This window comes from Acomys minous (assembly GCF_964271855.1).
Source record: "Acomys minous genome assembly, chromosome: 15".
NCBI lineage: Eukaryota > Metazoa > Chordata > Mammalia > Rodentia > Muridae > Acomys > Acomys minous.
The window spans coordinates 57,083,157-57,109,413 of record NC_140497.1 but is presented as its reverse complement, the minus strand read 5'-3'; the positions used below and the strand labels follow the sequence as shown (position 1 = coordinate 57,109,413).

The 26,257-nt window shown below is 45.9% G+C and overlaps 3 protein-coding genes across 8 annotated transcripts in view; 1 reads left to right on the top strand and 2 right to left on the bottom strand.

The window, feature by feature from the left end:
- Positions 1-9,637, top strand: part of FRYL (FRY like transcription coactivator) — a 236,645-nt gene extending 227,008 nt beyond the window's left edge. For 3 of the 5 annotated variants that reach the window (XM_084759709.1, XM_084759707.1, XM_084759705.1), the window contains 5 exons: positions 2,178-2,246; positions 4,949-4,966; positions 5,730-5,840; positions 7,135-7,325; positions 7,476-9,637. In XM_084759709.1, coding sequence (XP_084615835.1) covers positions 2,178-2,246; positions 4,949-4,966; positions 5,730-5,840; positions 7,135-7,325; positions 7,476-7,746 — 660 coding nt within the window. In that variant the 3' untranslated portion in view covers positions 7,747-9,637. The remainder of the gene's footprint in view (positions 1-2,177; positions 2,247-4,948; positions 4,967-5,729; positions 5,841-7,134; positions 7,326-7,475) is intronic. The other 2 variants (XM_084759708.1, XM_084759706.1) reach the window with 1 other exon arrangement.
- Positions 2,256-16,941, bottom strand: ZAR1 (zygote arrest 1). Of its 2 annotated transcripts, none has more exons than XM_084759730.1 (4): positions 15,794-16,941; positions 13,738-13,830; positions 13,580-13,654; positions 2,256-2,520 (listed from the first exon to the last, which is right to left on the bottom strand). In XM_084759730.1, the coding sequence occupies exons 1-4, from the start codon at positions 16,553-16,555 to the stop codon at positions 2,500-2,502; spliced, it is 951 nt and encodes a 316-aa protein (XP_084615856.1). In that variant the 5' UTR covers positions 16,556-16,941; the 3' UTR covers positions 2,256-2,499. The 2 variants fall into 2 exon arrangements, with proteins under 2 accessions (XP_084615856.1, XP_084615855.1); XM_084759729.1 differs by lacking the exon at positions 2,256-2,520 and adding an exon at positions 12,167-12,712.
- Positions 16,942-17,577: 636 nt separating this feature from the next.
- On the bottom strand, positions 17,578-23,514 carry SLC10A4 (solute carrier family 10 member 4). Its single transcript, XM_084758809.1, has 3 exons — positions 22,724-23,514; positions 21,763-21,973; positions 17,578-18,335 (listed from the first exon to the last, which is right to left on the bottom strand). The coding sequence occupies exons 1-3, from the start codon at positions 23,308-23,310 to the stop codon at positions 17,823-17,825; spliced, it is 1,311 nt and encodes a 436-aa protein (XP_084614935.1). The 5' UTR covers positions 23,311-23,514; the 3' UTR covers positions 17,578-17,822.
- Positions 23,515-26,257: the final 2,743 nt, after the last annotated feature.

Sequence of the window (26,257 nt, the reverse complement as noted above, 5' to 3'; positions counted from 1 at the left end):
CATTTCTATAGCTCATTACCATGAGAAAAGACCACAGGACCAAACTGTGTTTCTTTTGTGCGTCTATCAAAAAACCCAATTTTGTAAAGATAAGATCTGTAGAATTAATGTGCTTGGAAATCGGACAGCATACTAATGGGGTTCTGAAATTCAATTCTGAAATGTACATGGACATACAAATGGCTGATAATTGCACGGTTTTCTTGGACGTAGGTCACTGACCCCTGACTTTCTGCCTGCATCTGGCCCACTGTTTATTTTCTGTAAATGAAGTCTTTTGAGGACATAGCCACCGTACTTGTTATTTTTCCTACCTAGAGCTGGATTCATATCTGCCACCAAAGTTAACGTGATTTGACAGGCCCAAGGCAGTAACGAGAAAGACAAAGTCTGGGAAGGATTGGACATTTATCTCCCCAGCACTGTGGGACTGTAAATTATTTTTTCTTCCGGTTGCTCCTCCTGCACAGTTGGGCTCGCTCTCTAGAGCTGTTTTTGCTAGAGCCTTCAGTACCTCACTGTCACTGATAACTGCAGGTCGCAGCACACAGAAACCTTAGGACGTGAATTTAGAGCTACCACTATCTGCCCACCCTCTGCAGCAAGGGGCAGATGCAGGGCTCACGCCAGTACTTTACCAAACTCCTGGCTGATGCTTCAGTGCCCCTGATTGGCTCGGAGGATGGCTTGCTTGCACCGAAGCTGCTCTGTCAATACCCAGAAACAGAGCCGCCCACCTCCTCAGCAGCTCAACTTTTCACCTTCATTTGAGGAAAAAAAACACTGAGAAGTGGGCTTCTTTGCACAGCTCTTCTGCTGCGTCTACACAGACTGTTAGAAGGCTAGTATGCAGCCATGGGACTATTATTAGGGGTAAATTCAAAAATTACTACATTAATGTTGCCTAAAATGCTAAACATGGTGTGCAATATTTAAAATGTTTAGACTAGTTGATAAATAATCAACTGGAACAACTTTCCCATTTACTAGTTTACTTGGACACACTGGGCAAGTAATTAAGTGTATATGCATCCTACCAAGCTGTACAGAGATCGAGGCATAAATTCCGTGGTAGATGTCACCGAGATGAAGGAATCTGTCGGTAGCTTCTGACAGTGGCTGCCACCAGCCATGCTCTTACCAGAAAGGTTTAACATGTTTTTATTTCAAGATGCTGTCAAGAAAATAACCCAAGGGCCGCTATTGTCTGGGTGGTTGTGATAAAAGAGACAGAAGGTCAAAGAGAGGTTGTTTTGAAACAATTGCCATTTCTAATTTTAATTCCTTCCATGTAGAATAATATGCTGCAATTGAGAATTTTAAGTATCTAACACTAAAATCTTTTCCAGCCTCTTAATGTAGCTGGTGGTTTTTGTCAAAAGAAGTCTGAGTGGTCCTTAACCACACACACACACACACACACACACACACACACACACACACACACACACGAACAACAACAAAACGCAGTCAGCCAGAAGAACTGACAACATCGAACTGCCAAAGCTCAGGGGCCATTAGCTCAGGTCTGTGTCTCCATTTTTCTGCATCCACAATGCTACTCTATTTTACATTAGTATTGACTTTAAGAACAGCCCCCAGGTCAAGACAGTCCGCGTATATCCAAAACACCTCAGAGAGAGTGCACTTGTCATTTATTACCATCCAAAAAGACAGAAAGTAAATAAAAATGGGATTTAGATGGATCTTGGTTTCTGTTTCACTAATTAAAATTGGCATGAGTCTTTAGAGAACTAAACTTCGGCGTGAGCACTCAGCCCTGGCTCATTTTTCTGTAAGTCGCCTTTATTAAATTGACCAAGAAGGTGAATTTCTCATTTTCCGAATCTCACATTTAGACACAAAGGTCAGATAAGACAGTGACGATTTCCAATAAAATCCACCAAGCAAAGGATCTTGCGATATGGGACGTTCCGGGTCCTAAGAGCACGGACTGTGTCCTTGTTAATAAACTTACAGTGTACGCATCTTGTTCCGTTGATCCCATGTTCATTTGTTCCATATAAATTATTGGCCTTAAGTGGAGATAAGATTGTGTCCATAGCTGGCCCTAGCCTTCCAAGCCAGTTTCTGGTTTATGTAGACAGACTTGTTACAGCACTAGTTTTGTTCATTGCAAAATGAGTATTGAAATTTGCCCTTCCTTATCTCTACAGTGGCTAGACAATTGTAAGAGGACATTCGGTGCCAGCGAAGATATATGCAGGATGAACACCAGTGCACAAGTAAGGCTTCTTCTACTCTCTGCTGGGTGCCCACATGGAATATTATTTTTAAAAAATGTATACATGTAATTGTCCTAACTAATATCCTTAGAATGTTTGTAAGCCTTTTTCATTTTGGTTATCGGAACAATCTTTCTGAAAGTTAGGCTCAGTGAAATATTGGCTCAGTAATGAAAACTTCACTTTAATAAAAGTAAACACCCAGCTTGCGACTGGAGCTTAATAACAGTTAGCAGATAAGCTCGATGGGTGTCTAGGCGGTCCGGATCGGCATCTAAAAAAAAAAAAGAAATGGTTGCACATTAGTATTCGGTGGCTATTGTCTGGTGAGAAAAGCAAACCCAGAGCAATATGCTCCCTTGTCTATGCCGCTGTAAATGTGAAAGTGGGGGGGTGGGGGGGCGGATTAGATGGTTTCCTCCAGTCACTGTATGCAGTAGCAAGTCGTTTTCTTTTTTTCTTCTTTTTTCTTCTTTTCTTCTTTTTTCTTTTTTCTTTTTCTTTTTTTTTTTTGAGACAGGGTCTCTCTGTGTAGCCTTGGCTGTCTTGGACTCACTTTGTAGACCAGGCTGGCCTCGAACTCACAGCAATCCGCCTGCCTCTGCCTCCCGAGTGCTGGGGTTAAAGGCGTGCGCCACCACGCCCGGCCGAGCAACTCATTTTCATAGAGAAAGGAGCAGCCACAGTACGGGTTGCACCCATCCTCCTCTAGGATAATATGTTGAGAGCTGTGCGCTGTTCCAGTGGGAACACCTCATGCCAGGAGGACTCCTCCAGCAGCGCAGCCATCGCCATACCTGACATTTGAATTCCTACTTTCTTCAACTTCAGTTACAGTTATAATAGTATATCTCCACAAACGTTACACTATAAGAAAAATCTGGAATTTGGAGAAGAATGAAATCTTAAGGAAAAACCATAGCTTAACTGCTAAGCTTTTCAGGCACAGGCCTTAACATTGCTTCATAGCCATTCTCTCTCCTTTGAAGATGAGGGAACTGGGGCTCAGAAGGACCAATATAGTACACATGAAGACTCAAACCTAGACAGCTGATTCTAAGCTCCGTACCATTAAAATCGTGAGTAAAGAGATGAGCAAGACAGACATGCTTTTGCTGATACCTCTGAGCATCCATATAAACTAGGTAGAAATATGGAGCGGTTCTTATATTTCTTCCACCTCTAAAACAACTCCACCATCTCTAAGACTCTTAACTCGGTTAACAGCGCGAGATGTGCTGAGTGAAAAACGGAGACTGCGCTTGGGAGTAACTTGCATCTCTCCTCCAGTCGACCCAAGCAGTCAGTAAATATTTACTGAGTTCATGGAGACCAAAAATCTATCACGTAAACATCAGTGTACTTAAAATGTGTATGTGTCGTCCTCAAAATCTGCTTCCATTGCACCAAGACCAATTTTGGTAATTCACGGCTATAGAGGTTGTGCCTTGGCTTGTAACCGTAGTGACCATACGCTTTATCGGCGCATGTCAGAACCAACACTCTTGGCTTGTGTGTGCAAATCAGCTCCAGTTATGATGCTAACATAAGGAAAGGGATTCAAAACTCAAATTCCCACCTGACATAAACTACATGAAGTAAAGCCTCCTGCTACTACTGTTTGACGTTTGGATTGCGCTCTGCTAATATCACTGGGCCACTGTTTGCATAATTTATGTGTGGAGCTAAAGGTCACCTTTGCTTAGCAAATTCTTCCTAAACTGACAGGAATAAATGTGCTTAAAATCAGCCCTCCGGAGGAAACCAGTCAGAAAAGCAGGCTCTAGAAGCTCCGTTTACTTACCGGCAGGTCTGTTTTAATTCAGAGTGACTCTTCTCCACACAGCCAACACTGTTCACTGCACATTTCTTGTATTTCACATGCAGCATCGGGCTGGAGAGGTGGCTCAGTAGTTAAGGGCACCGCCTGCTCTTCCAGAGGTCCTGAGTTCAATTCCCAGCAACCACATGGTGGCTCACAACCATCTATAATGTGATCTGATGCCCTCTTCTGCAGATAAAGCACTCACATGCAGCATCTTCCCTTGATTCAAGCCCAGTTAGGTCAAACTTCTTACCTAGATGGCATTTGAACTATAGCATAAAACTCACCAGCTACTGGTGTTCTGCCCTATGGCCCACAGCATCAGTGAGACAGTCTGAGAGCTAAGTAGAGACCAACAGGTAGGAAAGTCTCAAATGAGGCACTCTAGAGAGCCTGCCTGATGCTGGGTGGGGTAAGTATTGCCTGTGGAAGATTTTGCCCCGATTTGGCCAATCTTTTGGTTAAAAAATAATAATAATGGTAAATGGTAAATTCATTTTATAGGTTTCCCACTGTACTCATGGAAATGTTATTACAGTTGGGTTTGGGGGGGGCGAAAAACCTAAATCAAAGAATACAACAGCTAAGGGTCTGAAGATCACTTTCTTCTGTTTTATTCTTTATGGCTTGTAGACAAAAATAAACTGTAGCTCAAATTAATCTTATTTGCCAAAGGAAAACAAAGCCTGCCCTGAGTTCTTGCCACGAGTGTCCCAGCAAATGGCATTCTGAAAATGACTTTCTAAAACTTTCTTTGGGGTATAAACGCATTCTTCCATTTGCATGGGGCACCTGTAACCTTCGTTACGATGATTTCTTATACTAATTCTTGATCTCTTTCTCTTTGTATTTTTTGTGACCCGATCACCTTGCTTAGCAAATGGGAGTTCTAGCAGTAAGTGGCCTGTCTTGATTTATAGATTCCTTATCCTTGCGAGACAAACTGGTTTTCATCTGCCATTTGTCCTCTTGTGACCTACCAATGTTTTGTCATTGACCGCTTTGAAAGTGGTATGTGCTTCACTTTTGCATAGCCCTAACCCCATGACACGTCAGTCCTATAAAATGGTGAATGGTGACACGTTATAATGAATACATACGTGCAACTAGCGATTGCGGTTTTTCCACCCCTATATCTGACATATCTCCCTTTACATATTAAACTTGAAATTGCACATGCCAGCTTCAGTCTCACTTGCACGAGATTACCAAGTGGTTTTCTTTAAAAGTCCCTTTATTTTGGTAAGAGGACACCCAGTTTTGCTCTGCGCCCCTGAGGGGCTCATCTAGAACCTTGGTGGGATCAAAGCCTGTGTACCCTCAAAATCTTCCCGTCGTCAACTTAAAGTCTTAAATTTGTGTTGAGTCCTCCCCTGGAAAGCAGCCTATATATTGCCTTCTGATACTGTCTGTCCAGTGTGAAAATGTGCTTCCTACTAAAACGGAATTGCGTAACCAGCAATGAGCCTTGTTATTTGAATGCCAGCCCCCAAAGCACCTTCACCTGCCTCTTACCAGCTTCCCACCATATTAACTTGCTTACCGCAGAAGCACAAATGCCAAGACGATTTTAACAGATTTGCAATGTTTTTCCGGAAGTTCACTGTCTCTTCAGACCCCTCACTTGGTTAACCTGAGTGAACCTTGCTCACTTCTAGGAGCTGGAACTCTGCCGGAGGTTGTACAGGCTGCACTTCCAGCTGCTGCTTCTGTTCCAGGCTTACTGCAAACTCATCAACCAAGTAAATACGATCAAAAACGAAACAGAGGTAAATTCCAGTGGGCACCAGGGGTGGCTCTGGGAGTTGTGTATGGGGGCCCTGCATGTGTACGCTTAAGTATATACACGCCTCGTTAGAACGCTCAAAGTCCAAAGCCACTTACATCAATTTTTCCCCCCAGTTGATCAATTAGCTATTTTTCAGATTGATATGCCATGTCAGGCCATTGTAGTAAATGAGAGCTGATATCCAACAGGTTTGGCCAGAGGTTCGATAGCACAAATAGACCTAGAATCGAAAGTAAATCTTGCAAAAAGTTGTACTGGGAAGCTCCTAACATCCTGTTTCTGTAGTTTTGTGAATGCACATAGCATTAATGCAGAGGGTGATATATAGGTTCACAGTTACTGACAACAACCTTTCTCTCCCCTCCTTACATGCTGGTACTAAAATTGTCATTGGGAGAATAACTGAATATTTAACATTGTATATATATATACACACACAAACACACACACATAGATACACACATACATATTTCTATGAAATATCCTGGGTAAGTAACCTTCTAAAATATACTTTCTTTCACCGTCCAAAACAGTTATAATCTTTAAAAATATAGTATTAAACATTTATTGCAACCTGATTTTTCTAGAATCTCTAAACCTGGTATAGGGCTACATACTTGCGTGTATGTGTAGGTACAGTACACATATATGTACTGTGACACCCAGTAATCAGGAGGTTGTAGCAAGAGGCTCTCGAATTCAGAGTTGCCTTTTAGAGTTCTTGTTTAAGTCTTTATTTGGTGGCTAGTTTATATTCCTGCTGAAAGAAGAGTGCTTCTACTGCATCTCTACAGCCCCGCAGACCCCCTGCTTCTACCATCAGCTCTACAGCCCCCCCAGCCCCCCAGCCCCCCTCTTCTACCACATCTCTAGAGCCCCCCAGCCCTCCCTGCTTCTACCATCAGCTCTACAGCCCCCCTCAGCCCCCCTGCTTCTACCATCAGCTCTACAGCCCCCCCAGCCCCCCAGCCCCCCTCTTCTACCACATCTCTAGAGCCCCCCAGCCCCCCTGCTTCTACCATCAGCTCTACAGCCCCCCAGCCCCCCTCTTCTACCATCAGCTCTACAGCCCCCCAGCCCCCCTCTTCTACCATCAGCTCTACAGCCTCCCAGCCCCCCTGCTTCTACCATCAGCTCTACAGCCCCCCCAGCTCCCCCAGCCCCCCTGCTTCTACCATCAGCTCTACAGCCCCCCTCCAGCCCCCCGCAGCTGATTAGGCCCCTCTTTTGTGGCTGACTATAAGAACACATCCTTAAAGGCATATTTGTTTTAGGTCATCAACATGTCAGAAGAACTTGCCCAGCTGGACGGTATTCTCAAAGAAGCCGAGGCTGCTTCAGAAAATGAAGAAATCGATATTTCCAAAGCTGCGCAGACCACAATAGAAACCGCCATCCATTCTCTGATTGAAACTTTGAAGAACAAGGAATTTGTGTCGGCCGTAGCACAAGTCAAGGCTTTTAGGTAAGCTGGGCAGGGACGGCACAGCACCGTGGTCCCTTCCCTCAGTAATAAAAGATGCTCGCCAGGCAGTTTTGTTGGTAGGCTTTAACCTAAAACGTAGCCTGTGTGGTTATGATGTACACCTCAGAACTTTTAACGCTGTGTTTCCAGAACCCTCTGGCCCAGTGACATCTTTGGCAGCTGTGAGGATGACCCCGTGCAGACGCTGTTACATATCTACTTCCACCACCAGACGCTCGGCCAGACGGGCAGCTTCGCGGTCATCGGCGCAAACCTGGACATGTCAGAGGCTAACTACAAACTGATGGAACTTAACCTGGAGATCAGAGAGTCCCTTCGCGTGGTGCAGTCATACCCACTTCTAGCACCGGCCAAACAAGTCGGAAACGTGGCGAGCACAGGATTCCGAGACCCCTCCTAACTGGAGAGGGGGTAAGCCGAGGACGATCAAGGATAGTAACGAAGCACCTTTCTGAACCCTGGTGACTCACCGATAACTTTGGGGCAGCACCTTCAAATGTAGTCTACTAACTTCAAACTGTCAACAAAAAACAAAAAAAAAATTTTTTTCTAACTGCTTGACTGCTGCCTAGACCTCGACAGTACCTGTATGAAGAAGAATTTTTTTTTTTAATTAACCTATGTGAAAAAGAAAAAGGGCTAAAAAGTGATGCATACAAGTGATGCATACAAGTACATTACTCTGGAGAAAGAATAGAATTCCGAGGATGTTTGCAATAATGGCCTCCAAGACATTGCAGGGCAGGAGAAATGAGGCTGGGATCGGGGCCAGTTCATTTCAGCTGAAGACCTGCGTCTGCAGAGCCACTTGGATTTCTAGCCGTCATCAACATAACGTATAGTTGACACTTAATCATCAACTTGACCACCCAGTCAAACAGATAACAGACTAATTTGCAAAAACCATTGGGTCTGGGGTTTTGTTTTATTTTTGTTTCCCAACTTATGGGATAGGGTTTGGGGTGTTTGGGTTTTTTGTTTGTTTGTTTGTTTGTTGTCTGTATAAGGAATTATGTGTGTGTGAGTTGGGGTGTGTGAGTGTGCGACAGTCCTATTTTCAAAGGTGTGGGTGTCTGGTGACAGTTTCTCAGAGCCTAAAAGAGCACTGCAAGATTATTTTTGAAGAAATTTTATTTTATTAGATCTAACTCTTCATAGTGTGTAAATGTTAGAACACTTTAATAATATTTTAAGACTGGGTTTTCCCAGTGTCTCAAAAAAGAAATAATATATCTGTTAACGTTATTGGACTCTGCTGCTCAGCTCTCTGGTCAGTGCTAATGTTGATACCGTCGATAACTAACCAAAGTAGATGCCTGCAGAGACTTTAAAGTGTAAAATAAAAAGACGTTCGCTGCCTGTCAGCTCTTCTCATTAGACATGTTAACTTATTTTACTCCGTAACTATTACAGACACTGCATAGGCTAAAACCTGTATTTTCTCGTACCTTCGTGCCACGCACTGTTATACCAGAGTACACATACAAAGCTAAGGGAACAGTTGTGGTCCCTGAGGGTGGACTGTGTTCTGTGGGCTCTGAAGGCTGCAGGCATCAGAGAGAAGAGGTGCAGATGACCTGCGTGTTGATGCAGGGCTCAAGTGTTTCAAGCTGAAGGGACCTTGGGGCTGTGGGGAAAAGGACAGGAAGCCTGAAGACTGACTCCCAAAACACGCAATATCCTTCTCCCTCCACTGTCTAAGTCCGTAGCATAACACAAACTGGATCCTCTGTCCTTTTTTTAAAAAAAAAAAAAAAAAAGCATTTTGTAAAGGAAATGAATGTAGGCCCACAACTCCTGATTGGAAAGGAACACCTTGTATTTTTATATGCATCTCTTTTTCCACTGTGACTTTTATTTTCAGTCTGGGCTCTGTGGCTCCAGAGTTTGGAATGTAGAAATGAATTGCTTAGCTTTGCCTTTTCCTGGGGGAGGGGGCGGGCATGGACCCTGACAGGGATGTAATTATGCTCCAGTGTGTTCATTGAAGGCTCCATGCACGCCGTCGGACTGCTGGCCATAGTTATGTTTCCTGTAAAATTCCATAACTGGTCACAGCGCACTCATAATCACTGTATTTTTTGACCCAGATTTAAAAAAAAAAACCAATTATTTTAATGGTGTTCTGGTACTGTAAGTGGTGTCCTTTAAATTATTAATAACTTTTGGGTTGGGGGGACCAGGCACAGGGATGGTGTCCAGAGACCCACCACACTTCTCATCCCCTCTCCCCCATTTTTCTCACCCTCCTTACATCCTTTTTGTTAAAAATAAAAAAGCATTGTAGCTGTTGGTTTGTGTGGTATTTTAAGAAGAAAAAAAAATAAAGATGACTATAAATGACATTGTGCTCCCTGTATAGTTCTGATGTATAATTTTACTTCAAAAAAGCAGAAGGAAAAGAAGTTAGATTGGCTACCCAAACTTTTTGAACAATTTATATGTAACTAACTTGGTACTGATGTGAAAGAAAAATGAATACATCTACAAAAACAGATCCATTGGGACTGTTCTCCCGTTACACGTACACTTGAGTCATCTGTCCTCTGATCCCAAAGGTTGCATATACTGACAGAATCATTAGTGCTTAATTTTAATCAGCCCCTTTCATTCCGTGAGAACCTAATGTCTGCTGCATACAACCCTGTTCACTGAATTCATCATTTTAAACAGTTAGGAACTAGAAAGACCAGGCAGTTTCCTGGTGCCACTCTGTAGGAAGCCAGAGTACAGTTACAGGATTTGGAGCTGTATCAATGTCTGGGCCTCTGGGTAAAGCTGTTAGCCACCACCTCCCTTGGCTTGAAACATTGCTAAGGGACCTTTTTAGGAAAGATCACTATCAGAACACGGTGATGTGAACTACTCTGTCCACACAGCACATCTCTCACACTTCAGGAAACACACCCCATAGTTCCTCTGTGCCCCATTCCACCCCACTCCCACACACACACAGATTTCAAAGTGGTTCACAGTTACTTAGAAAAGTAAGAGCCAGGTGCGGAGGTGCACGCCTTTAATCCCAGCACTCGGGAGGCAGAGGCAGGCGGATCTCTATGAGTTCAAGGCCAACCTGGTCTACAAAGTGAGTCCAAGACAGCCAAGGCTACACAGAGAAACGCTGCTCAGGAAAAACCAAAAAAGAAAGTAAGTGTGAAAATTACATTTAAAAACTAATCCTTTCAATATGCAGAGATGGCATTTGGAATATCTGCTGGTAGCCCTCTGCTCTCAGGGTCTGATGCTCTCTGGTAGCCCTCCGCTCTCAGGGTCTGATGCTCTCTGGTAGCCCTCCGCTCTCAGGGTCTGATGCTCTCTACACTCTGGGCTGCATGCGTGAACAGTGTGGCAGGCCTCAGTGCTAGAATGTTGGCATCAAAAATGGAAACCACTTGAGTCACCTTATTCAGTTGCTACATTCTGATCCTTGCCAAATAGAATAAGCTACCCTAAGAAAATGAATGCCAATACTAAGTTTAACGGCTGACACCGCTGCCCACCTTAGCAGCCAGTGCATTCGTCTTGTGACTCTTTGTGGGTAGGCGCCTTTAGTCCACTCATCTGCTTGGCAAGGACTTTCTGAGTACATACTATGCATGTCTTGTCCCACCAAAAGCACAGGAGTTAACTGGATTACCTTTGCCCGGACCTAGTTGCAACTTCGTGAAAGAGGCCATGAGAACGAGTGAACCGCATCACAGTTAACCACACAGCTGGCTCTTGGTGCTTCCTTCTCACCAGCCACCTTAGTCCCTGGAGCTCCTTACCTGTCTCCAGATACCCAGAGTGCTTTGCTTTAAAAAGCAACCTATCCTAACGCTCCACCACCTACCACATGCATTTAAAATGCTTTAGAGGGGGCTTGAAAGAGAGATGGCTCAGTAGTTTGGAGCACTGCTGTCCTTGTGGAGCATCTGCGGATCTGCGGATCTGAGGTTCAGTGCCCGGTACCCACATGGTGCCTCCCAACTGCCACTCCCACTCCAGGAGATCTGGTGCCGTGTGCTACTTCAGGTACCAGGCATGTATGCAGTACACAGAATGTGTAGGCAAAACACATATGCATAAAAGTAACAACGGATAAAAACCCTTTGTTAGTGTCTTCTCATGGATAACTACATATTGGCCAGTCCCAGGCAGGGTCTGAAAAGCTCCCCAGTCTGATCTTGCTAGTTTCACCTGCTACCATACACTCAGTAGTTGACCTCTGAGTTGTTTTTTTTTTTTTTACCACGGATCTTCGCACATGTTGTCCAAGCCTGAAACACATCTTTCTATCACACTCAACTGACTCAGATTTCCGCTCCGTTGGTATAAGTCAGACAATGCTTTCTTGAGGCATTTAGCTAAAAAGAGCTTCTGAATCCTTTCAGTCCCCTGCCTTGTTTACATAAAACAGACAGCCCCTCTCGGCATCAACAAGAGTGTTTGCTGTGCGCCCAGACAGGGCCCAAGGCTGACGGCCCTCTGCATATCCACCAGCTTGATTCATTTGGGCCCAGGTGGTCCTGTCCCCTCCACACAAGGAGAGTCTCCGAGCCCACTTTGGCCTTGTAGCACATTTGTTTGAATACTTGCTCGTGCCCACGATGCCAGCCTCCCATCCATGTTCTGGGAGAGGTCTGTTGGCTGCTACCATAACAAATGTTTGGAAGACGGAAAGGGAGCAGAGTTTTCACCTGTTTCCAACTATGATATTTGTGTCCGACCAATAACTAACACGTGTTTCATTAGAGGCACCTGAGACTGTACCCAGCGCCACCGTCTGCCGGGGGCCTCTCTAGGTTCCCAAGAGGACCTTTTAAATTAAGAAGACCCAATTTAAAATTCAAAAAAAATGACAACTTTATTGTGTGGGGGTCCTACTTAATAACATTTTTCTTAGAAACTTCAGACCTACAGACCAAATCTACAGATCCTGTGTCTATGAAGTCTTATGAATTGAATCAAGGGCCTAGAACCTTCGTAAGTATCCCTGGCCCACTCTGCCATCAACAGATGTTAGCAAAAGTACCAACTTTCAACACAAGCTCTCCTCAAACTGAGACATAAATTGGATAAAGCCTCAAGCTGTTTGCAAAACCTTTTATTCACAGGCTTTCTCAAAGGACACTGTCTTTCATGAATAATTTTGAGAAGGGGAAGGGGGAGGGGGCATAGGAGAGAAAGCTCACTTGTCCGCTCCCAGTAGCCCCACCTAGCAGACACATTTTCAGCTTTCACTAAATGATGTATTTGAAGCTGAAGGTGCTGTCACAGGACAGGCGTTTGTCCTTGCATCTCCCACACAAGTCTTGACGATGGGGTCTTTTGGGGTCCACGTGGCGAAGTTTGACTGGGCAGGCACATCTAGTCCTTTTACAACTCTGAAAGATCAGAGCGAAAAGTACAGAGGATGAGCCCCCCCTCTCCCCTTGATTCTTGGAGCTGCAAAGCAGACTACAGAGCAAGTGGAGCATGTGCTGGATGGACACTGAAAGCCAAGTACCGAGTGGCTTACGGCACACTCTTGTAGAAAGGCGCCTACTGTCCCCTTTTCTAAATGGAATCTTAATGGTTTCCCATCCTTGGTTCCTCAGTGCACACCCTAAAGTAGTTAATTCTACAATTACCAACTTAAGTGCATTGATTGGACTCTCTGCAATTAACATTAGCAGGTAAATACTGTCGCTTCTTTCTTTTTTAAAGATCATCTAAGCAAACACTTCGCCGCCATAGTTACGGGGGAAGCACATAAAGCGGGACGGACAATTTTGAATGGCCTTATGGGAAACTCCCTTTGTGAACTCCAAAGCAAGAAAGGATGAAATTCAACTTCTTGTGTTTAATACTGTAACTTGGATAGGTGCCTCCTCCGCAGAGCTGGGGTGACACGGCACCACCTCAAGCTAGCAGAGGCCGTCTGCTATGTTTTCCCTTATGCCAAGTAGAGTGCGCGCCAGGTAAGCAGCCTGACTGCAACAAGGCCCTGCAAACAAGGTAACAGACTCAAAAGAAACTATCCAATCAAGTTGTGCAAGAGCAGAAGGGATCATCATCCCATTTCACAGGGCAGGGAACTTTCTACCACCCTGGCTGAAAATAAGAAAACAAAGACAAAGCCTGAGGCTACTGGGAACCTAAACCACTTTTAGAAAATATATTCCAAAAGGTACACACACACACACACACACACACACACACACACACACACACACACAAAACCCATCCCCAAATGCAAACATTTGATTTACTTGACAGGTGATATCCTCCACTCGGTAAGGGTTGTAGGATTTCTGACATACTCGGCAGAACTGTTTGAAGTACACCTGTGGTGAGAAAGAGCACCCACATGAAGCAGATGCCCAGCTTCCAAGCAGAAACTGGACACCACGCCGCCGCTGTCTCTTACCTTGCTGGTGCCCTGTACACACCACACATAGGCGCTCTCCCACCGGATGTTGCACTCCTTGCAGTGATAGTAACCATACTTCTGCTCTAAGAACTGAACAGCGGGAAACCAGACTTTAACCGAGTGATGCCCGAACTACCCTTGTTTTAGAACGTGGGACAGATTCGGCTTGATACTTTAAAAGTACCAAATTTCATTCTACATCATGGTGGGAAATGAGACCTGGTTTGGGTTGGCCTCTAAACTAATCAGGTGAGCTAATAGCTCAATCAAACAAATATGTAGCCGGCCAAACAAAAAGGCTTATATACCAACCAGACTAATTTTGCTTACTGGCAAATTTTTATTATTATTATCAAATGCTATTTTTTATTTAATTATTTTATTCAGATTACAGCTCAATTTTTCCCCCTCACTTGTGTATCCTCTCGTTCCCACCTCCCTCCCTCTTTCACCCTATTCCCCTCCCCTAGGTCTGTGATATAAGGGGACCTCCTCCCCCACCATATGGTCATAGGCTATTAAGTCTCATCTTGGTAGCCTGCTTATTCTTTCTCTGAGTGCCACCAGGCCTCTCCAGCAAGGGGACATTCACAGATGAAAAATTATTACTCTGAAGGAGAAAGGCTCTTCTAAGCATTCTAAGGTTTTCAGCCGGCATTAAATTCTCCACGATGCTAATGAGGTCTCCACAAAGTCCTGATACATATCTGTAAGTACAGCTCACTTCGTCGGAACTGTGTAGTGTTAGCACCTGCTTCTTAAACTTCCCCATCTTCCCACTTAGTGACAAACAAGTTGGAAACAAGTTTTTATAATTAGCTCTTTAGGACTGGTACCTAAAGAGCACCTTATGCAATTGTTACAGGTGAGCAAGCACCACGGAGGCCAAAAAGCTGAAGATTTCTGCCTAAGATCACACCCAGCTGCGAATGACAATAGCCAAGTGCTCTTATGAGCATCTTTCTTCCTCCACTGCTACCCCATCCCCTAACACAAGCACAATCCTACTGAGGTAACTGTGCCAAAAAAAAAAAAAAAAAAAAAAAAAAAAAAAAAAAAACCAACAAGGAATTCCTTGGAGATTACAGCTGCCCTCCTTATGCCCCCAAGCCTTGTTTGGCTAGCCTAGGCACTCAAGACCATCCAAAGGCTTAGCGGTGCTGGCCTTGGGGATGAATGAGGAGAGTTGCTTTTTGGGAGAGAGACGCCTCAGCTGACAGCTTTGGAAATGAGGGAAGGGTCTGGTAGGGAACACCCGAGAAGGACCCTGCTAGTCAACTGAGACAGATTTTCCCTACATCTAGAGGGAAAATGAGAAAGGGGGTCTTGGAAATAGACTCGCCCACAATTAATTTCCCCAGCTGATGCTCTGCTGTGTGTATGTGAAGTATGGTCCAGACTGGACTGTGCGCATTCAACACGGGAGCCCTTATTTATGCTGTCCATGTGACCAGGATAAAGTCATTACACTGTCAAAAAATAAAAAAACAAAACTGTAAAAAAGAGTTCGAGGCCAGCCTGGACTACAAAAGTGAGTCTAGGGCAGCCAAGGCTACACAGAGAAACCCTCTCTCGAAAAACCAAAAAATTAAAAAAAAAAACACTGTAAAAAGTCATTACACTGTCATTTCCCCATGAACAGAGACTGCCAATAAGTCAGGCCACATATGGGCTGGTTTTATTGTATAAACGGCTCCCTCTGCGTTAACAGCTAGCGGCTGCAAGATCTTAAATGTTGAGTGGCTGGAGAGATGGCTCAGCTGTTAAAAGCTCGCCCTGTTCTTTTAGAGAACCCTAATTCAGTTCCTAACCCACATGGTGGCTCACAACCATCTGCAAACCGCCAATCCCAGGGCATCCGACGCCCTCTTCTGCTCCCATGGCTCCACTTCTACCAAGTACACATACACGCAGGCAAAACGCCCGTACACATTTTTTTTAAGCATACACACTGATGACATTGAAGAATCCTATGCCATGCATCATCCAGAGTCCCCAGCTTAGCCCCAGATGATACCCCCAGCTCTGGAGACGCCCCGGCGCCAGGCCTCACCTGGAAGCGCAGGCGCTCCTTGTCTTGCTCCGTGCTCTGTGGGGAGGTCCCGTCTCCCGCAGCGGCCGGGTCACTAGGGTCCTGAGCTGCCTCTGCGGCAGGACGCACCTCCTGACTCTTGAGCTCAAGCTGCGTCTCCGCCGTACTGTCCGAGTCCTCCCGCGATGGCTGCTCCCGCCCCGCTTGCCCATCGGGCGGGACGTCGCTCTCTTCGGAGCGTGGCTGGGGGACTGCTTTCATCTCCGCCACCTCTCCCGGCTCCGGGTCCGGGGTCCCCGCGGGGGCCGGCCTCCTCTCTCCCTTCGTGGGCGTCTGCGCGACCTCCAAGGAGGAGGCGAGGCCACTGAAGGCTACCGGCGAGTACACGGCGATGGTGCGCCAGGAGCGCGCGGGTCTCCGAGCGCCGACGGGGCTGCCAGGTTGGCGGGAACCAGGCTGTACCTCCGGGCTGGGTCGGCGCCGTCCGTGCTGCAGCGTGCGGCGCCCGAGCGAACACTGCACTGAGGCGTCGCGGCGCGGGTTCACCTGCACCGCAGCATCGCGGCTGCTGACCGGCCGGGGACCCACCCGCGATAACAGGGCCATAAGCTGCGCCCGCCGGTAGCTGTCGAAGTAGTCAGCGGCCATGAGCTGCCTGCAGCCGGGGAGGAACGAGGGGGGCACGGGCCGGCAGCCCCCGGCGCCGTACCGCCAGCCATCCCCGGCCTTAGAGGCCGGCGGATAAGGATGCGGGCAGGAGTGGGGCGTGCTCGCTGGGAACATTGTGCGTCCCGCGCCTCGCCCGCCCAGGCAGCTATCAGCGCAACCCAGCTGCCCACCACGCCGCGTTAAATAGGCTGCCGCGCACCGGCGGAAGAAGCCTTACCGCCCCTGGCCGCGGAGCGAAACTCTTCCCCAGCCTCTCCGTACTCTAGAAAGATGCGACCCCTTCGAGGATGAGGAAAGAGGGCTTTCCTTGCAAGACACAGGAGCGATTTGTCGGGGAACTGGGCGAGGTGAGAATTCCACCCGAGAATCATCACCGGGATAAGCCGAGCCAGGTGGAGCCCATGCCCTCATCGCTCCAGATGTCCGCCATGAGAAAGGCAAGGAAGGCCGGGTGTCTGATTAGGATGTCTGATTAGCAATACACCAAGGTTAGGGGACTCCTTTGAGCCTCTTATCTGTTGTCTCAGATCACAGCTCACCTCACCCAGAGCAGTGGGACACACTTAGGGACAGCTTAGGGAGCCTGAGGCTACAGTCCTTTCCCAGGAGTGAACCCGTTTTCCTCTGGAATGAGGTATACAAATTGTCCTAAGTAAACCATTCCCTCAGATGATAAATGGATCTGAAATGCGTTTACACAAATACAAGAAACAGATGGGGGGGGGGGGGAGGTGGAATGCCCTCATCCCTGAAAAATATTGGTGGTCATTACCAATAGATACTAGATCAAGTAGGCACACATATTAATATGATTTGCTCTGGGTTGTTAGTGGGTTGACAGTGAAATGCTATATTGCAGTTTTGAACCCATTTTGGACTTTCCTCACCCCAAGTTACTGTTGAATATCATCAGGTGTTTGTAAGCTGAGCAAACACGTGTTTTGTTTTACAACTTTACTCACATATATATACACATCGGACATCTACATTTCCAACCCCATTTTCTAATACAGTGCTTTCTATCTATAGCAATGGTGGTGGAAATGGCAAAAAAAAAAAAAAAAAAAAAAAAAAATATATATATATATATATATATATATATATATATATATATATATATTAAAATAAAACGGCACACTTAGCCAGAGGAAGCGGCACTTTAGCCGGCCCAGGTGTAAGCAGTATTGGAACACTGGTGATTTATAAAAACACATGATTAAATACCGACACGCCATTATTAGCATCATCAGTGCGAAGATCAAATCTGTTACAGGAAACGTGAGTCCATCTTTATCCCGGATGGGAACCATACGCACTACCACAGACCATAAACAGGAAGTGATATTTCAGCCTAAAGGTGGCTCCCCGCGTATCCCCATGCTCAGAGGCAGGTCTGCGTGGTCTCCATCATTACTAAGTCATCTGCCCCCACTGCGCCATAGGAGGTGTCAGCCATTTCCTCTTCCTTCAGTTTCTTATAAGAAACATCTGTGTCTTCGTCTTCATCTAGGGGATCTCGCTTGTGCAGTATGTCACTTCCGTACATTTTGTATATTAAAACAAAAACCCCTGCTTCTGCAGATTGGAACAGGGCGTAGAGCAGAGGAAACATGTACATGCTTCCTATGAAGCGCGGTGGGAAGGCCAGTTTGAGAATGGCCGTACAGAGCTGCACGTTCTGACTTCCTGTTTCCAGGCATACAGTCCTCTTGCAGTTGGGGGGAAGATGGAAGAGAGTAGCTAAGCCATAGCCCGAGGCATAGCCTGCCAGAGGCATAAAAATGGCGACCACATAGACAGCTGCAGGAATACTTGCCAGCAGTTCAGGTCCTAACATGGTGCCAGTCATTATGAAAAGAACCACCAGAGTCACTAGCAGAGACCACAGGGAGACCTGAGAGGAGAAAACAGACAGGCAGACCATCAGCAATGACATCCACGAGGAAGAATCCATTCTCACCTCCCACACAAAATGGAGGTCACCAATAGAGCATGCCCATAGCCTAGTTACTCCACGCCAGACATATTGCTTGGATGCCTGACCTGGGCTCTGGCCATTGCCTTGGATGAGCAACATAAGAACAGTCTGCTCCTTCTGAAAAAGTCTTTAGAAGGATAAACCAGTGGTCAGGGCGCAGCTACCGCTTCTAGGCAGGCTGCCCCTCTGCCTCTTAGCCTTGGTCAGGCTGCCCCTCTGCCTCTTAGCCTTGGTCAGGCTGCCCCTCTGCCTCTTAGCCTTGGTCAGGCTGCCCCTCTGCCTCTTAGCCTTGGTCATAAACTCTAAGTATTCTGCGTATGTGTTTAATTTACCAGCATGCTTCCTTGAAATGGAGCAGCTAGAATTGTGCCTAAGAACCCAGCTGTGGTCTGAGGACTAGACCAGACCACTTAGTCTACATGAAATCAGTCCTCCTTTTACACAAGAGAGAAAAGGCTCTTAAAGATTACAATAAACAACAACAACAACAAAGATTACAATAAACAGTGACATGGTTTAAGATATTTTTAACCTTCAAAGTGTAGTTCCCAAAGACAATTAACAGCAGAAAAACAATTACCAACTTATTAGAGAAAAATGGACATGTAAGATATGATCAATTACCAACTTTGCTCTCTGATTTGTCCATGAAAAATCTCCCAACTGTAAGTTTCTGAAGATTCTTAGGAAGGTTTACAACGGGGAGGTTTTAGGTATACTGCTGTGGGCTGGGTAAAATGTGCCCTCTTGGCGTTCTGACTGGCCCATTTCACTCATTCAGGTAAAAGAGGATGCACAAATACGAGAAAGAAATCTAAATTCCCCCAGTCGCCTTCAGATAGGCAGTTAAGTTGTTCTTTCTGCATGGGGTGTGAGGGCACTAGCTAGCCATGAAAGCTGAAAAGCAAACTCTGTCCCTCTGAGGGAGCATGTCAGAGGACTGATCCTTCAGGAGGCTCTGGGACTGACATGCTCTGAGTGCTCTTTTAAAATATTTAAAACTAGCCCATGCCTGTAATCCCAGCACTCAAGGAGGCAGAGGCAGGCAGATGGCTGTTTGAGGCTAGCCTAGTGTACAAAGCAAGTCCAGGGTAACCAGGGCTACACAGAGAAACCCTGTCTAAAAAAAAAAAACAATAATTAATAATAGTATATAATAATAATAATAATAATAATAATAATAATAATAATAATGATAATGGCTGGTCAAAAATTCTACGTTAGAAGATGCTGAAATAATACCCTAAGCATATAAAAATACATACGCACTGGCAGAAAACTATTACAAATCAATACTTTTGTTAATTTTCAGAATGTATCCTATTGAAAGCACTGACAGGAATCTAGTTCTCTCTTCTGAGGATTCTAGCTACAAAGTCTCTTAAAATTTTAAGTGATTTAAATGTTTTAAAAAGAAGAAGAAAAGAAAAGAAAGATGGAAGAAGTCACATGGGTGAGCACTGAGACTGAATGCTCGCTTTAGGTGTTTGTAAAGCCATAGCCTCAATAAAACAGCAGCTGAATGGTTGTGTTTAAAAAATGCATCTCTCAGACTATCTGTGGGGATAGTGTATAAACATAACTATGTGTTTATCACATCCTATATTGGTTATTGTATAGGACTTATTGCACTTAGGGCTAGACCCATGTGCAAAAATGAACCATTTCTCTTGCTAGGGAAAGTTGGCTCCTCTGCACAAGTGGAAAATAAGTTAGTAAAAGTAAAACAAGGAAGTGTCTGTATTCTAAAGTCTCCATAAATGCAACACTGAAACAATTCCTTTTCTTTTTTTTAATTTAAAGAAAGTTTTCTCTGCACTTTAGTTAGCTGTGTACTTCAGTTATCATAGTTCTTAAAAATGAGCATTCTGTTTGTATCTTCACCTTTTTTCACCTTTTTTTTTCTTTTTCTTTTTCTTTTTTCTTTTCTTTTTGAAAAGACAGGGTTTCCCTGGAACTCTCTTTGTAGACCAGGCTGGTCTCGAACTCACAGAGATCCATCTGTCTTGGCCTCTGGAGTGCTGGGATTAAAGGTATGAGCCACCACACCTGGCTTTTTTCACCTTTTAAAAAAACTTTTCAAAAGAAATAAAATTAATATTCTCTGGTCAAGTATTAGAAGGTATGTGTTGCTAAAATATGTTTTAAAAGTAGATCGAACTAGGCCAGCCTGGTCTACAAAGTGAGTCCAGGACAGCCACAGCTAACCCAGAGAGACCCTGTCTCAAAAAAACCAAAAAAAAAAAAAAAAAAGTAGATCGAACTGAGTGTGGTGGCATACGCCTTTAATCCTAGCACTCAGGAGGCAGAGGCAGGAGGATCACTGTGAGTTCCAGGCCAGCGAGGTCTACAAAGTAAGTCCAGGACAGCTGAGGCTACACAGAGAAACCCTGTCTTGAAAAACCAAAAACAAACAAGACAAAAGTAAATCAGTGTTAGAAATAGTGTCTAGTAATAGCAACCCCTCATCGTTTCATTAACTTGAAAAACCATATAAAAGAATGTGACAAGGAAGAAAAAAGATGCATGGGGTTAGAAGTGACAATATAATTTACACTATCCAGGGCCCACATTTTGTTTCAAGACCCACATTTTGTATGTTTTATTATGCTGACACACCATTTTGCTGATTTCAACTTTTTAAATTAGGATATTTAAGGGTACCTATTTCAGGGTTTGTTTCTTCAGAATTAGAATTCCACTCTTGAAAATATACTAATGCATTATAAAATGTTTTGATTTTTTTTTCTCTGAATTTTAGAACTACTAGTTAGTGGGAAATGCTCGCCGGTTTGCCGTTGCGGTCTCACTGTGTAGCCTTGGCAGTCTTAGAACTCACTATGTAGACCAGGCTGGCCTGGAACTCACAGAGATCTGCCTGCTTCTGCCTCCCAAGTGCTTGGATTAAAGGCGTGTGGCACTATGCCCTGCAATGTTTGTCATTTGACTGCACAGTGTCCCCATGAGCATATGCCCCAGTGATGACTAACTGATTTCTCGGCCTACTGTGAATTTTCAGAGGTGGTAGGCCTTACCAGGGAAGAGTTGAGACAGGACCTTGCTTTGTAGTCCAGGCTGGTTTCAAATCCAGACCCTCCTGGGTCAGCCTCTGAGTACTGGGGATTACAACCTGCCACTTTATTCCCAACATCAGCTGTGATTTAATTAGAGCCATTGTCCTAGGAATTTCCCACGTCGGACTTGTCATGGTGACTTGTTAAGCGCGTCCCTGAAAGTCCTTTATTTCCTTCCCGGCTTTCGAAACCTCCCACCCAGCACGTCAGCTACTCTGCAAAGAGCAGACTCTAGCAGGTTGCCCCGAAAGAGAAGAGAGAGATCTTACCTTCACGATGTAGTCAGCCACCCGGCTGTATTTGTATCGAATGAAGACCCCCAACCCAATGGGGATAAGAGTGCTGCAGAGAGTCAGGGTGACTGCCCCTAGGGGGAGCAGTTGCACCAGCGGGGTATTGATCCAAGCCCGGCTGTAGATCCAGAGACAGAGGGGCATCAACACCAGGGCCAGAAGCGTAGAGGAAATAGTCATGATGATGCTGCGAAAAGGCATGAACAGAAGTCAGGGAGGGCTCTAAGGCAAAGAGGCAGCCATGTCTTTCCCTGCCTGTTACCCAGTAGGGAGGGAGGTGGGGGCACTGCAAGCCTCAGCGGGGGCGGCGTTCAAGTTGAAGTCTGTCACAATAGAAACATGAAGCCCAGGCAAGATACTGACCTAGGATTCAAAGTCTGTCACAATAGAAACATGAAGCCCAGGCAAGATACTGACCTAGGATTCAGGACCCAGGATGGCTGCCCTGGGCGTCGTAAAGCCTGGAAACTGGATGACTCTCAGAACAAGAAAGAAACCTTTTTTTCTTTTAACCCTACCAAATTCTCTGCAGCCCGGAAGCTGGTGATGTTACTTGTTAGATTAAACTCAATTATGTTGCACTGTCAAAATTGCTTTTCCTAAAGAATCCCTTTTCCTAAAGGGACTACAGTTCTAAATTGTCCCCCTTCTCCTATTCGAGTCCTAGCTTCAGATGCTTCTCCCTTCTCTTTGCCTTCCAGTTACTGGACACATAATGCCCCGTCCCTCCGGAAAAGGGCTGTGCGTGAAATCCCAGCGTCTTTAAGCAGCCAAGTCTTCCTCCATCGATACACAACCTCTAAGTGTCTGCCAGGGTTGCAAAGTCAAGCCTGAGTATTTTCCCCTTCTCTATCCCTCTTCCGGACTTCACCCCGAAAAGCTCCACACTCCCCTCCTGATGTGAACTCTGCGGGTTGGAGTGAGAAAGAGGACATACCTGAGGTTCATGTCACCATCCACTAACAGGGACATGAGATTGGAGAGATTTCCACCGGGACAGCAGCCACACAGGAGCACGGCCACCGCGGCCACCTCATCCAGCTTGAAGGCGAGGGCCAGTAAGAAGGCTAGCAATGGCAAGAAGCCGAACTGACAGAGCGCAGCCAGCAGAGCGCCCACGGGCCGCCGGACGTGCGCCCCAAAGTGGTTCACGTCCACGGTACAGCCCAGGCCCAGCATGGTGATGCACAAGGCGGCGCCCACGAACACATTCAGCCCGTGGTTGAGCGGCGTGTCCCAGAATGGGTGCTCATGGGGCATCCAGGGCCGGGGGAAGGCGGAGGAGCCCTGGCCCGACAGTCCACCCGCAAGACTGCTGCTCGTGGGCTCTGAGGTCGGGGTCGGTTCCGGGCTGAAGCTGATGCTCGGACTCGGAGCGAGGCTGAGCCCGGGACTGGGGCTGGAGGTGACAGCGGGAGAGAGGGTGCCGGTGCTCGGGCTGCTGGCGTTCGGCGACAAGGTGAGGTTATCAGGCAGCAGCGAGGACGGGTCAAGGAACAAAGTGGTATTGTCCAGGCCGTCCATGGCTCTGTCGCCAAGGCTCAGTCTGCGGGACTCCGCACCTCCTCCCTCAGTCCTGTCGTCCCGGCCACCTTGTCTATCTGATCAGGGGTCCCCGCGGCGTCGGCGCTGAGAGCCGGTAGTCGCTACCGTGCGCATGCTGCCCCTCAGCTGGCACTGAGCACCTTGCAGCCCTCCGCTTGTCGCCGCCCGCCCGCACCGCAGGCCCCGCCCTGCCGCCTGGTCCCCTCCTTTTAATCACAGCTAAGTGGTTCTGTACCAGTGAAGCGAGGGCGGAACAAAGACCCGACAAAGCCCAAGAGGAGGACAGAGAAGACCGAGCCTGGCTGCCCATCAAATTCTCTGATGGTCCTGGCTCTTTTTAGTTTTTAAAATATTTTTTCTAGCTCAAATGTAAAATTTGAACGTGACGTCCTATTTGATATTTAGATACATGTACAAGTTTGTCAAATGATGTTGAACGTAACCCCTTCAACATTTATCTTTTTTTTAATGACGAAAACATTTCAAATGCTTTCCCTTAGCTTCTCCAAATACAGAGTACAGAATTATCTTTAGCCACCGCTCCCAGCCTACCACACCAGAACTCGGCCTCTTTCATAATGAAATCTAGAGGGCCAGACTCATCGAATTGGGGGTGGGGGGGGAGCTTATCCATGCACACACAAGTCATATACATCAACAGTTTAAATAGCCCGCAAGCCCTACCCATAGAGGGATAGTCAGTCTGGAAGCAGCATATGTCTCTGGCTTGAATTTGCAAACAAAAGTGTTAAGCTTTTTATGTTCAGTCTCAGAGCAAAAAACAATAATAACGTTTTGATTTGGGGACGGTTGTTTTGTTTTGTTTGGCCTCGTGCTGTTTCAGATCCAGGACAAATCCACTCTGCCTACAAATTCCACTTATTTTTAATTGACACGTTGCAATTGTACATATCTATTGTGCCCAGAGAAACATTTTAATCACGCACATAATGTTAATGATCAGATCAGAGCCAGTGGCACACATTTGCGATGTCTCTGGTTAGGAATACTGAATCCTCTCCAATTTCTACATTAAAATAGTCAGTTACTTGTTGCCAACCAGTTATCTTTCTGTGCCATGCCTGATTCTTATAGTCAGAGGCAGGACACTTCACTTTACCCAAACCAAGCTCACAAGTACCTGGCTCAATCTCCATCATGTTGTGAGGCTGGGCTCAGCAAGTCTCTGCAGGGAAAAAGAAAATCTGTGTTAAGGACGTTATGGGCAGCTTCCACTGAACATGCCCTTTCTAACTGCTCTCTAGGTAGTACAGACTTTGGGTCTGTGATTTTTTTGTGTGTGTGTGCAAGGTTTTACTGTGTGTGTGTGTGTATGTGTGTGTGTGTGTGTTTATAAAAGTTTTTAAAATTTAAAGAAGTCATTGGCAGGTGTGGAAAAGACATTTCTGTGGTCACAGATTTATGAAGTGCTGTAAGTAAAGTCTCTGCACTGGGATTAAAGGACTGAAAAGAAACAAAGTGCAGAGAAGCCTGCCTTCAGACAGGCTAATCCCCCCAACAAATCAAGTCAGAGTTTACAGGAACTGAGACCCTGCAGTATAGAGCCCATCACTCCTGCCTGTCTAAAGAAAGGAGCTTCTTTTAAGAAGGTGTACAATCCCCGGGGTAACCATAGCGGTGACAGCCAGTGTGGGCATGTCTAGGCTAAAGCCAGGCCCCAGGCTCAGGTTCCTCCTGAGCAAAGCCAAGACAATGTGAATCCTTCTCTTCAAGAAACAATTCCTGTTACTGTCCCAGAGAGACAGGGTGATGCGCTGAGTCCTGGTGTCTGCATTTTGTTCTCCCCAGGTCTTATGGAAATGGCAGGAAATATGGAAAAATAAGCCCAGGTCCAATCAGGTACTATTTAGAGGTTGTGGGACTGGTAAGGGGTAGGGCCTATTGGAAGCTCTAACAGTGAGATCCTAGCCCCTGTCACTCTGTTTCGATTGCTGGCTATGAAGTGGGGATGTTGACTTTACTGTGACATCCCACCTTTAGGTGCACCTCACCAGATGCCCCCAAAGCAACACAGCTAAGCAACCACAGACTGAAGCCTCCAAAATTATGAGCCAAGATAAACCTCTTTTCTTTGCAAGTTGCTTATCTCAGGTGTTTTGTTCTAGTGATGGAAAGGTCACTAACACAGGCTTTTATATTCTTAAGCCATGGCATGAGATAAGCCAAGAACACACACACACACACACACACACACACACACACATACACACACACACACACACACACATACACACACACACACACACACACGGCAGAAGACGCAGCTGAGGCGCCACTGAACAGGCACTGAGCCTGTTTGCTTTAGAATGCCTCCTCCCCGTGTTAAAGATATTAAAACCCACAAATCAAATAAGCAATAATTACGGCCAGACCAACCAGCTCCTGTTAGGGCTTGGGGAGAAATTTGGAGGCAATTTGTACAGTGGGTGAAGAATGCAAACAAAAAGGACTGGACTGGAAGTGAAAAGTGTCCGGACCCTGCTCAGCCCCTGTGGGGGCTTTGTGGAGCCCGCAGACCTGTCGGTGCCTCTCCTACCATGGCTGCTGTTGCTGTAAAGGAAAGTGGTACTCTTCCCTACCCCATTCTTTCTGGCACACTCACTGTTGAGGGGACATCTCCAGGATTGGGAGGTCGATGTCAGGCTTCTGTAGGACACCAGTGGTGAAGTGGCTCGGGTCATTGTTCCCATCCACAGCCACCAAGGTGGGCGTGGCCCATCTCAGGAGAAAGGGCACTTATAATGGAGAAATAATACACACAGAAATTGGAAAGCATACTATTCGGGGACAAGACATTGAGAGTTGTATCACAGCTTGTCTAAAAAACTAACTCCAGGAGGATTGAGGCCTAATTCTAATAACGACAACCATAAAACAAAACGCAGGGAAAATAAGAGCAAAAATT